At 43.2% G+C, this 13,856-nt stretch overlaps 1 protein-coding gene across 1 annotated transcript in view; it reads right to left on the bottom strand.

Annotated features, from left to right (window-relative positions):
- LOC126484718 (juvenile hormone esterase-like) overlaps nt 1–13,856 on the bottom strand; it is a 362,359-nt gene that overhangs the window by 253,478 nt on the left and 95,025 nt on the right. The window contains exon 2 of the mRNA XM_050108314.1: nt 13,578–13,715. Coding sequence (XP_049964271.1) covers nt 13,578–13,715 — 138 coding nt within the window. The remainder of the gene's footprint in view (nt 1–13,577; nt 13,716–13,856) is intronic.

The following is a 13,856-nucleotide window of genomic DNA, read 5'->3' as shown; positions in this document are numbered from 1 at the left end:
CAACCCACCCATCATTTTGCACGACAATGCGCGGGCGCATACAGCGCAAGCTGTGGCTGCTCTGTTCAGTCGATGTGACTGGGAAGTACTGAACCATCCACTATACTCCCCGGACTTATGACTTTGATTTGATTCCGAAGATGAAGGAACCACTTCGTGGCATTCTCTTCAGAACTGTTCCATAGATTCGACAGGCAGTAGACCGCTCCATTCGCACCATCAACAGAACAGGCTCTGCTAACGATATACTGCGCCTTCCACATCGCTCTCAACGGATTCTACACAACGCTGGTGACTACTTTGAAGGACTGTAACAGGTGCAAACATGTAACTCTTTTGTATCGGTTGTGAATAAGTAGTTGCCACTATTTAAGTTCCAACCCTCGTACATGAACGTGAAAAAATCAGCACAACGCTAGGTGAGAGAACTTCCTAGGTGAGGCTTATGTCAAGACTTGGATATGAGTGGCACCTGCACTCTCGCTGCACCCGGAGATTCAGTAGACCAGTCCAGTAGCGGGGTAATGTTCGTTCTGGGGCGTTTTCTTAGTGGGGGTTGCATATATTCAGGGGAAAACTTGATACAATGGGCTGTCTCCGTGATAGCGAGTGTTGCATGTATTCTCGGTGGAAAATTGAGCGATTCAGTGTTATCACTGCCAAGTGTTCACTCTGGTTGTAATGATAACATCCGAATTCGTGCCACTCTAGTCATCCCCAGACGACCTCTATGGCCAGGGTGGTGGACTCTGGCACACACACGTCCATGACTGCAGCTGTGGTTACGCCAGCAGTTTTCTCTGGTGTATGAGCGTTGTTGCTGGCAATGTAGGAGGGGACGGGGCTCTATGTGTAAGACCTGGGAGGTGAATGATCTGTATACACGAAGACTGAATGAAAAGTAATGCCTCCACCTTCGTTAATTGGGTTTGGATGGTAATATTTTAATAAATCAAACGCAGAAATAATCCTTAAATGTGGTCTTTATTTATCAATATTCACTTTTCTACGTAACCACCAGCCAATTGGATACATTTCTGCCAACGATGAACAAGTTTTCTGAAGCCATCACTGAAGAAGTCGACACTCTTTCCGCAGCCACAGTCTCACAGTTCTCTCAATGTCTTCATCAGAAGCATAATGATATCCCCGCAGATCGTCTTTCACTATTGGAAACAGATGGAAGTCAGACGGTACTAAATCTGGACTGTATGGAGGATGCCATATGGTGGTGAGTTCAGCCTCTGAAGTTCTGCTGTGGTAGCACGTGAAGTGTGTGGTTTGGCATTGTCATGCTGCAGGAACACATTTCTCTTTTCCTTTGGGACCCTTGTTAGCTGTCGTTTCAGAGTTCGCAGCGTTGTGATGTAACGCTCTGAATTTATTGTTGTTCCACGATCAAGGAAAATGAACATGGATAACTCCATCTGCGTCCCAGAACACTGTGGCCATGACTTTTCCAGCTGAGGACTGCGCCTTGAATTTCTGTTTCTGTGGCGAGCCTTTGTGTTGATATTCCATAGACTGACGTTTCATCTCCGGGTCGTAATGGTGTGCCCACGTTTCGTCTCCTGTCACAATCGATTGGAGAAAGGCGTCTCCTTCATTATTGTAACATGAGAGGAATTCCTGGCAAAGTCTGTGCGCTTTCATTTCAGGGGGCAGCATCAGGGGTACCCTTCATGCACAGATTTTCCGATAGCCAAACAAAGCAATAATGTGACCCACACATTCTTGTGAAATGCCGATTATACTTGCAGTTTCTATCTGAGTGATACGACGATCGTCCTGAATCAATCTGTGGACATTTTGCTTGTGTAACTCGCTGGCTGCTGTCACAGGACGTCCAACTCTTTGTAACGCAGGTCAGATGTTCCCGCCTCAACATCTTTAAACTTACTCGCCCAACGACACACAGTACTCACATCAACACAATCACCATAAACTGCTTTCATTCTGGCCGGCCGAGTAGCTGAGCGGTTCTAGGCACTTCAGTCTGAACCGCGCGATCGCTACGGTTGCAGGTTCGAATCCTGCCTCGGGCATGGATGTGTGTCAATGTCCTTAGGTTAGTTAGGTTTAAGTATTTCTAAGTTCTAGGGGACTGATGACCTCAGATGTTAAGTCCCATAGAGCTGAGAGCCATTTTTTGCTTTCATTCTCTGATGAACCTCCTTTTGGGGGGACACCTTCTGCTGTCAAGAAATCAAAGACTGCACGTTGCTTAAATCGCATTGACCGACCGTCTGCGCAGGGTTCCATACTTTACACTGTAACAATATAGCCGTTCAATGCTAAGGTTTCCTGCCAACTGGAGCTGTAGAAAAGAGGCTGCGGAAGAAGCCAGTAGCTGCCGCATAACAATGCTGCCAACTGTTGAAGAGTTACAAATGTAGAGTCATTACTTTCCAGTCAACCCTCGTACAAGTGTTTTCAGTGATCTCAGGCATCCAGCCATAACAACTACTATGATCGTGGTTCAGTGCTTCTCAATACATTGCAGTGCACTCTGTCTTTTAGTGGTATTTCTTGTTGTTAGTATCCTATCACGTGGTAGACCCTTCCCTCCTCCTTCCCTGTTCTGGCTTAGCTTAGAGAACAAACTTACAAACTGTGTAGTGCTGTATAAAACACACTTAGCATTCGTGTAGTAGTTGGGAATTCATTCCACAATCGTGATGGTACAAATTCAATCCGAAATTTGAAATTCCAACTCATTTTATACGGTACTGTTTCCAATGAAGATGTCAAATTCCTCACTGGTCAATTTATTGCTTCCAGTACTGGTACTGCGAGCTCATACGTCAATCCAATCAAGGACATAGTCTACAACTGAGCTGAAATTTGAAATTCTCAGCTACCTCCAACGTCACGGACTTCCTACCAAGCGATGTAACTCTTTTTTTTTTTTTTTTTTTTTTTTTTTTTCGTCAGTCTACTGACTGGTTTGATGCGGCCCGCCACGAATTTCGTTCCTGTGCTAACCTCTTCATCTCAGAGTAGCACTTGCAACCTACGCCCTCAATTATTTGATTGACGTATTCCAATCTCTGTCTTCCTATACAGTTTTTGCCCTCTACAGCTCCCTCTAGTACCATGGAAGTCATTCCCTCATGTCTTAACAGATGTCCTATCATCCTGTCCCTTCTCCTTATCAGTGTTTTCCACATATTCCTTTCCTCTCCGATTCTGCGTAGAACCTCCTCATTCCTTATCTTATCAGTCCACCTAATTTTCAACATTCGTCTGTAGCACCACATCTCAAATGCTTCGATTCTCTTCTGTTCCGGTTTTCCCACAGTCCATGTTTCACTACCATACAATGCTGTACTCCAGACGTACATGCTCAGAAATTTCTTCCTCAAATTAAGGCCGGTATTTGATATTAGTAGACTTCTCTTGGCCAGAAATGCCTTATTTGCCATAGCGAGTCTGCTTTTGATGTCCTCCTTGCTCCGTCCATCATTGGTTATTTTACTGCCTAGGTAGCAGAATTCCTTAACTTCATTGACTTCGTGACCATCAATCCTGATGTTAAGTTCCTCGCTGTTCTCATTTCTACTACTTCTCATTACCTTCGTCTTTCTCCGATTTACTCTCAAACCATACTGTGTACTCATTAGACTGTTCATTCCGTTCAGCAGATCATTTAATTCTTCTTCACTTTCACTCAGGATAGCAATGTCATCAGCGAATCGTATCATTGATATCCTTTCACCTTGTATTTTAATTCCCCTCCTGAACCTTTCTTTTATTTCCATCATTGCTTCCTTGATGTACAGATTGAAGAATAGGAGCGAAAGGCTACAGCCTTGTCTTACACCCTTCTTAATACGAGCACTTCGTTCTTGATCGTCCACTCTTATTATTCCCTCTTGGTTGTTGTACATATTGTATATGACCCGTCTCTCCCTATAGCTTACCCCTACTTTTTTCAGAATCTCGAACAGCTTGCATCATTTTATATTGTCGAACGCTTTTTCCAGGTCGACAAATCCTATGAAAGTGTCTTGATTTTTCTTTAGCCTTGCTTCCATTACTAGCCGTAACGTCAGAATTGCCTCTCTCGTCCCTTTACTTTTCCTAAAGCCAAACTGCTCGTCACCTAGCGCATTCTCAATTTTCTTTTCCATTCTTCTGTATATTATTCTTGTAAGCAGCTTCGATGCATGAGCTGTTAAGCTGATTGTGCGATAATTCTCGCACTTGTCAGCTCTTGCCGTCTTCGGAATTGTATGGATGATGCTTTTCCGAAAGTCAGATGGTATGTCGCCAGACTCATATATTCTACACACCAACGTGAATAGTCGTTTTGTTGCCACTTCCCCTAATGATTTTAGAAATTCTGATGGAATGTTATCTATCCCTTCTGCCTTATTTGACCGTAAGTCCTCCAAAGCTCTTTTAAATTCCGATTCTAATACTGGGTCCCCTATCTCTTCTAAATCGACTCCTGTTTCTTCTTCTATCACATCAGACAAATCTTCACCCTCATAGAGGCATTCAATGTATTCTTTCCACCTATCTGCTCTCTCCTCTGCATTTAACAGTGGAATTCCCGTTGCACTCTTAATGTTACCACCGTTGCTTTTAATGTCACCAAAGGTTGTTTTGACTTTCCTGTATGCTGAGTCTGTGCTTCCGACAATCATATCTTTTTCGATGTCTTCACATTTTTCCTGAAGCCATTTCTTCTTAGCTTCCCTGCACTTCCTATTTATTTCATTCCTCAGCTACTTGTATTTCTGTATTCCTGATTTTCCCGGAACATGTTTGTACTTCCTCCTTTCATCAATCAACTGAAGTATTTCTTCTGTTACCCATGGTTTCTTCGCAGCTATCTTCTTTGTACCTATGTTTTCCTTCCCAACTTGTGTGATGGCCCTTTTTAGAGATGTCCATTCCTCTTCAACTGTACTGCCTACTGCGCTATTCCAAATTGCTGTATCTATAGCGATAGAGAACTTCAAACGTATCTCGTCATTCCTTAGTACTTCCGTATCCCACTTCTTTGCGTATTGATTCTTCCTGACTAATGTCTTGAACTTCAGCCTACTCTTCATCACTAATATATTGTGATCTGAGTCTATATCTGCTCCTGGCTACGCCTTACAATCCAGTATCTGATTTCTGAATCTCTGTCTGACCATGATGTAATCTAATTGAAATCTTCCCGTATCTCCCGGCCTTTTCCAAGTATACCTCCTCCTCTTGTGATTCTTGAACAGGGTATTCGCTATTACTAGCTGAAACTTGTTACAGAACTCAATTAGTCTTTCTCCTCTTTCATTCCTTGTCCCAAGCTCATATTCTCCTGTAACCTTTTCTTCTACTCCTTCCCCTACAACTGCATTCCAGTCGCCCATGACTATTAGATTTTCGTCCCCCTTTACATACTGCATTGCCCTTTCAATATCCTCATACACTTTCTCTATCTGTTCATCTTCAGCTTGCGACGTCGGCATGTATACCTGAACTATCGTTGTCGGTGTTGGTCTGCTGTCGATTCTGATTAGAACAACCCGGTCACTGAACTGTTCACAGTAACACACCCTCTGCCCTACCTTCCTATTCATAACGAATCCTACACCTGTTATACCATTTTCTGCTGTTGATATTACCCGATACTCATCTGACCAGAAATCCTTGTCTTCCTTCCACTTCACTTCACTGACCCCTACTATATCTAGACTGAGCCTTTGCATTTCCCTTTTCAGATTTTCTAGTTTCCCTACCACGTTCAAGCTTCTGACATTCCACGTCCCGACTCGTAGAACGTTATCCTTTCGTTGATTATTCAATCTTTTTCTCATGGTAACCTCCCCCTCGGCAGTCCCCTCCCGGAGATCCGAATGGGGGGACTATTCCGGAATCTTTTGCCAATGGAGAGATCCTCATGACACTTCTTCAATTACAGGCCACGTGTCCTGTGGATACACGTTATGTGTCTTTAATGCAGTGGTTTCCATTGCCTTCTGCATCCTCATGTCGTTGATCATTGCTGATTCTTCCGCCTTTAGGGGCAATTTCCCACCCCTAGGACAAGAGAGTGCCCTGAACCTCTATCCGGTCCTCCGCCCTCTTTGACAAGGCCGTTGGCAGAATGAGGCTGACTTCTTATGCCGGAAGTCTTCGGCCGCCAATGCTGATTATTTATCAAAATTTAGGCAGTGGCGGGGATCGAACCCGGGACCGAAGACGTTTTGATTATGAATCAAAGACTCTACCCCTAACTGTGTTGGTATCCACCAATAGGGGGCAAGGGAAAAAACTCCTGAAGGGTTTGGAAACTGGGAGTTTACGGGATTGAAAACCACCAAATATACCAGTCCTAGTATCCACCAATAGGATGCAAGGAAAAACTGCCTCAGACAGAAGGCATCGATTTAATTAACTAATCAATCTGACAGAGTGAGGGAATATTTCAGAGAGACCCACAGCTGGTGATTTACCAGGTATCCACTACATTGTACACGACAAAAGAGTTGCCACCACCTGATGCTTTTTTTGGCGTCACAGGTTCAAAGGAGGCCGACATCTGGTGTGTGGTCAGTGCTATTTAGTATCATGATTTGTAATTAGGACGTTGCTTGGTTTTTTGACCTCCTTTGCGACACTCTGACCACTGATACACACGTGGGAGACGCCAAATGGCGACTACTGTACCGCACTTCATTCCATTCCTCAGTGCATACAGTTATTATGTCATGGGAAGCGGAGGTGGGCATGTAGACGTGGGCTCTACCCAAGTGGGGGAGCCCTGTCTCCTGCAAACTGATTAAGTAAAGAGTATGCATCAATAGATTATTAACACTGATTTGAATTTTGTGTCATGAGAACCTTCCTCTTCAGTACAGAGTGGGTCTTTTACCACCAATTTTTCTGGGAGGAATGGGGATGGATGGGGCACGCGGTGGGCGTGGCATATCCTCTGGTGATGGCAAAGTGCACTAGCTCAGGCGATCCCTGAATGTGAAGGTGAACATACATATGAAAATTTTTCGACAAGACAACCCCTCCTATCGGTAGCAGTGTAATTATGTAATTAGGACATGTAGTTGCTCGATGTGAGCTTTTGCTACGATATTCAACCCATGAAAACTGAATTTTATAGATAAACAATATATCCTCTGCTATGAAATTGAAATTGACTTCCCTCTCAAGCACAGACTGAGTCCTTTTCCTGTCAATTTCCAGATGTGGGAGGGGAGGTGGTGTGGGGATGGGAGGGAGGGCTGGGGGATTTCCCAGAGTGGACTTGGTTTATATTTATCAGTTTAATTAATTATCCAATTAATTTGATATCAAAAGTGTGTTTGTATTGGCAAAGGCGTTTCCCAGAGGGATGGGGAGAGGAGGAGAGGAGTGAGGGGTTTTTCAGAGGGGCAGGTTATCCCCAGGGGTCATAAATCAAACCCCAGGATGTCATAAATCAATTAGCATAACAATAGGTTAAGGGCAGGGGTCATAAACCAATCAAATTCGCCCCTGAACATATGCAACCCATACTAACAAAATGCCTCAGAATGAGCATTACCCTACTGCTCAGTCACTCCACACAGTGAGCACAGCTACCAGATTGCTCACCAACTGGTAAACAACTTAAGCACTTGTCCACCCACCTATCCATGTTCCTTCGAGTACCAATTACCAACCCTCAAAAGTGATGCTGAGAGTTTTCATTAGCATAAGAGGAATATTATTGTTTTGTTACTTCATTTGTAATGATGGCTACATCTTAATTATTTTGTGAAGGGTACCTGTAATCAATTAGCTGAGGTCCTGAACAGAACATCTGATGCAAATAAAATGTTATGGTGTACTTTCTTTTAATACCTGGAGCATGCACTTCTAATTCCATTATAATTACTAAGTTGTAAATATCACACACAACTGTAATTATCTTTCTATTAATAAATGTAATCATCTTTCAATAACTCTTGAACTTGAGGCCTTAACTTTAACAAATTCATTTATTACATTGTTAAAGATTAATGCATTCATCTGGCTGGGTTTGTATTCTTTAGTGAAAAGTTACCTTTTAAAGGAATACTGTGAGAGAATAGTTTCAGCTTTAGATTGCATTTTCAAGCCAAAACAGTAGCTGTTGTCATTTGGGAAAGGAGGACACAACATGTGTCTCGGATGTAAAGAGCTGAATTGGTTTAAACCTGGTCTTCTGCTGTCCACTTTCTAAAGTGATGAAACAGAGTGGAGTTAAACTGACATTCTACCTGGATGTTTATGTATCTCTGGTTCAAATGGTTCAAATGGCTCTGAGCACTATGCGACTTAACTTCTGAGGTCATCAGTCGCCTAGAACTTAGAACTAATTAAACCTAACTAACCTAAGGACATCACACACATCCATGGCCGAGGCAGGATTCGAACCCGCGACCGTAGCGGTCGCTCGGTTCCAGACTGTAGCGCCTAGAACCGCACGGCCACTCCGGCCGGCCTATGTATCTCTGCTAAAGCACAACTAAGTCTTTGGCTGTGATGGCTCAATATGCCCTGCTTACATCGAAGAACATTATTGTGTTTTCATGTATATAATATGGTTTCATATTGTTTTAGTTAAAGCAGATGGATAATACTAATGGAATAGGTAAATAAGTAGATCATATATGACAAATATGTCCTGATGGAACTCAGAAGTTCCACTCAACATTTGTAGATAAATTAAATGTACTACAATGTGCTACTGTTTGTAGTTGCTTTGGTAATATTCTCCCAAAATATTAAATCCTTTGGTACATTTTTTCATAGTTAGGATAGGAAAGGGTTAAATAAATTGACATGATAACTGACGCAAATTTTTCCGAAATATGTAACTGGAAGATACGTAACTTGTTTCATTTTAATACCGTCCATCTTAAGCACTGAAGATTGCAGTTGTTACGATAATCGTTATATATACTTTAAAATACAACCACTAATACTTGGAACACAATCCTCAGCAACGTATTTAGAGTGTCAAGCTCTCATCATCTGGCTGTCTAAAGTAACCCTACAAAACATGTACAGGGTGGAGCACATATCACGATTGGAAATGTTTAATGTTATTGTATTGAAACAAGAAGCAATATCAAAGGCAATCACGAAAATGAAACGACTCCCCAGTTCTAGCAGAAATTGTATTATCAGAACAAGATACACAGAAGAAAGTAATAACACAGAAACGAATGTTCTTAGGTACTTCTTAGATATTTCAAACTCTTTCTGCATGCTGACCATCAGTCTCGGCGCACAGTTGGATTCGCTGCCATTTGTGTCTGATTGCCCATCGCAGCATATCAGGAGTGATCATTCTCAGGGTTGTCTTTCGCCTAAATATGAACATTTAGTGACTGGGAGCTAAGATACACAGCACATTCATCTGTCATCATAATCGTACGGCGAGGCGCTAATGTTGGAAAAGCTGGAAGTAGCTGTTTGCAGGAAACACGTCGCGTATTCATATCATGATCACTTACTTCAGCGGTGCTGCCGCGTCAAAATGAACGGTAATCTTTTTTCTTCATTCGATGATGCATGAGGTTTCTGAGAATGTACCCGCCGACCGCTTCCTTGTCGATTTTGCTGATAAAAGAGGCAATGATGCATTGCTTATCATTGCCACAGATCCTGTTGCAAGTGCCTTCGTTTCCAGTTTTCGAAAATTAGCCTACGTTTGGGCTCCTTTCTTGAAATCGATGTAACTGCAAAACCGTATGTTAAGTTACTTGAATACTTTCCGATCGTGACTTCTGGCCCACCCAGTACTTGAGAACCACACAATATATATATATATATATATATATATATATAGGGAGGAGAAAAATTGTGTCACGAAATTTTAACCCTGCATAGCTGATGCCAGTAGGAACCAAAATTACTAATGTTGTGTAGGTCGAGAACGCACCATATTTAAACTACGGAAACTTGGCGCCACGCACTCCTATTGGCCGCGGGGTTGCCCTGTTGCCAGATGCTCTGGACAACACATAACCGCAAATGATTTGGCTGCTGGTGACACGTCTGCATATCATGTGCGTGCAGTGATGAGGCGAGGGACGTTTGTACGTATGATCCGACAACCACAGCACTGCCCCCGTCAATATATCTACACTATTGGCCATTAAAATTGCTACACCTCGAAGATGACGTGCTACAGACGCGAAATTTAACCGACAGGAAGAAGATGCTGTCAGATGCAAATGATTAGCTTTTCAGAGCATTCACCCAAGGTTGGCGCCGATGGCGACACCTGCAACGTGCTGACGTGAGGAAAGATTCCAACCGATTTCTCATACTCAAACAGCAGTTGACCGGCGTTGCCTGGTGAAACGTTGGTGTGATGCCTCGTGTTAGGAGGAGAAATGGGTACCATCACGTTTCCCACTTTGATAAAGGTCGGATTGTAGCCTATGGCGATTGCGGTTTATCGTATCACGACATTGCTGCTCGCGTTGGTCGAGATCCAATGACTGTTAGCAGAATATGGAATCGGTGGGTTCAAGAGAATAATATGGAACGGCGTGCTGGATCCCAACGGCCTCGTATCACTAACAGTCGAGATGACAGGCATCTTATCTGCATGGCTGTAACGGATCGTGCAGCCACGTCTCGATCCCTGAGTCAACAGATGGGGACGTTTGCAAGACAACAACCATCTGCACGAACAGTTCGCCGACGTTTACAACAGCATGGACTATCAGCTCGGAGACTGTGGCCGGGATTACCCTTGACGCTGCATCACAGACAGGAGCGCCTGTGATGGTGTACTCATCTACGAACCTGGGTGCACGAATGGCAAAACGTCATTTTTTCGGATGAATCCAGGTTCTGTTTACAGCATCATGATAGTCGCATCCGTGTTTGGCGACATCGCGGTGAACACAGATTGGAAGCATGTATTCGTCATCGCCATACTGGCGTATCACCCGGCGTCATGGTATTGGGTGCCATTGGTTACACGTCTCGGTCACCTCTTGTTCACACTGACGGCACTTTGAACAGTGGCCGTTACATTTCAGATGTGTTACGCCCGTGGCTCTACCCTTCATTCGATCTCTGCGAAACCCTACATTTCAGCAGAATAATGCACGACCGCATGTTGCAGGTCCTGTACGGGCCTTTCTGGATACAGAAAATGTTCGACTGCTGCTCTGGCCAGCACATTCTCCAGATCTCTCACCAACTGAAAACGTCTGGTCAATGGTGGCCGAGCAACTGGCCCGTCACAATACGCCAGTCACTACTCTTGATGAACTGTGGCATCGTGTTGAAGCTGCATGGGCAGCTGTACCTGTACACACCATCCAAGCTCTGTTTGACTCCATGCCCAGGCGTATCAAGGCCGTTATTACGGCCAGAGATGGTTGTTCTGGGTACTGATATCTCAGGAACTATGCACCCAAATTGCGTGAAAATATAATCACATGTCAGTTCTAGTATAATATATTTGTCCAATGAATACCCGTTTATCATCTGCATTTCTTCTTCGTGTAGTAATTTTAATGGCCGGTAGTGTATATAATTTGAACGTGAAGTCCTAGTCTTACTCTAAAAACGACAATACTAGTTTCTCTGGTCCACTTATCCATGTTACCTACCAACCATTCATACCACTGGTATGGTTTCTTTCCATGATGTAGTAACATTTTTGGAATGTTAATGGAACAGCTGACCCCTTAGTACAGTCTGTCAGAGTCGCAAACACGGTTTTGTTTGATTTGAACACAATGTAGACATTGAGAGCTGCAATGTTCATCTGAAAAAAGAGACATAGACGCCACCGTCTTGTCCCTTTGGCAACAGTATGTTCACAACACGTAGCATCAACGACTTCTATGCCGCTCTTTGTTTTGTTGTAGTACGTTACTATACCTGTTTCTTTTTTCTTTTCGCCGCTGTCACTCTCAATTTCATAATCATGGTGGATTGACGAAATAAGTGGTACTAATTTGTTTCGTTTTGGTACATATGAGAGTAATGTGATGTCTTCCTGAAATGCAAACATATCTGAGTACTCTTGTTTAGATTTTTTGGGTGAAAACTCAGCTGGAATTTCAGACTTATTTTTTTTACGTACGAACAACAGCAAAATTCTTTCCTTGTAGTACTTTTCTGACGATTGGGTAAGAAATAAACTAATTACCTACTGTCAGATTTCTTTAGATCCTTTTACTGGATCTACAATACGCAAAACAACACCGTCTGCTTTATTAGTAACTTTGTACAGTCCTTGTGGTCGTGCACCTGCATAGACTTCCAAATTTTTTACATAGTACGTTTTAGAATAAGCCAGGATGAAAACCTGATCCCATACTTAGCAGATTTATTTTGGATATACATCCAGAACCTGCACCTGCCTCTGTATGGAACGACCATTTCGTCCAAAGTAAGGTTCTATGATGGAGCAAAATATGCACTGCAGTTCGCTTCAAGGCGCTTCAGTCTGGAACCACGCGACCGCTACGGTCGCAGGTTCGAATCCTGCCTCGGGCATGGATGTGTGTGATGTCCTTATGTTAGTTAGGTTTAAGTAGTTCTAAGTTCTAGGGGACTGATGACCTCAGATGTTAAGTCCCATAGTGCTCAGAGCCATTTGAACCATTTTTTTTTGCACTGCAGTTGGAGACAAATATATCAGGTATGGATCTTATGGTAGCAAGATTATCTTGTGCATTTCTTTGTTCCCTCATATGGATGTTGTCAAACCTGATACAACGTATCAAAAATCTGAACCTTTTCAATGATGTACTTGCTCAAATGATTTATATTGTGGTCCCCTCTGTATTCCAAACGTCTTCGGTATTCATTTTACCACCATTCAATGTTCCAGCTAAGTAAATATGCCTTCAGTTCCTCAAAACTTGTAGGCCAGCTACATTTGGGTCACTTGTATATTTGTTCCCAACTAAATCAATATAGATATTGCTTGAAAGATTTTCTCTTGCCATTTTAAACTGTAAACTATTGAAAAAGATAATTCAGTTTTAGGACATCACAAATGGTACGCCAAGCAACTCAATGAGAGCCCTACACAAAAATAAAAAGGGGATCGCACTGGTAGAAATTAGTAACGTAAACGGTCGGGCACATTAGCGTGCTTTTTAGAAGACTGCCAAACGATGTCTTAACAAAGCAAACCTCATTCACGACATCAGCGCTTTCTCTCGGATGTTACAAGAAGCTAGCAGAGTAGTCGAGTCATATCAGCAACTATAAGAATATAAATTCAGCAAAAACAAACTAGTGGGTCTACACACCCAGCCCAGACGTTCTAGGGTTAAAGTAAGACAAGTGCTTCATGTCAAAATAATTTTATTTGTTGCTATATTTCACCTTGTGTGCCTTTGAAGTACTTGTTCAGGTAGCTTTAGCTTAGACAGCCAGATGAAAGGAGCTTCACTCTCGAAATGCATTGCTGAGGATTATGTTCCTAATATTAGTGGATGTATGCTAAAGTATTTATAGCGAGTAGCTATTAACGTATTTCAGCTGATTCTGGTGACAGTAACGGCTAACCTAAAATGTACGTTTGCACAAGGAAGTGTTTGCTTAAAACAGAGCAGCGCCGCGCGACTCACCAGCGGCGTGTAGACGTTGAGGTAGAGGCAGTCCTCGTCGCCCTTGTAGTGGCGCTCCCAGAAGTCGAGCTGTGCGCACTCCGCTCCCTCGCAGATGGCGTCGCGCACGCCCTCCCACGGCTCCACCGCTTCCGGGGGCTGTCGACAAAAATGACCGCCTGTTAGAGCGCCACGTGGCATAGCCCAGTCTCTATCTGGCTCGCGAGCATCAAGCCATCTTCATACGGGGAGTAGAACACGGAGAGGTTAGAGACATCATAGCGTGGGACATCAATTCGG

The sequence above is a fragment of the Schistocerca serialis genome, chromosome 6 (assembly GCF_023864345.2).
Source record: "Schistocerca serialis cubense isolate TAMUIC-IGC-003099 chromosome 6, iqSchSeri2.2, whole genome shotgun sequence".
Classification (NCBI taxonomy): Eukaryota; Metazoa; Arthropoda; class Insecta; order Orthoptera; family Acrididae; genus Schistocerca; species Schistocerca serialis.
This window is presented reverse-complemented; position numbering and strand designations above follow the sequence as displayed.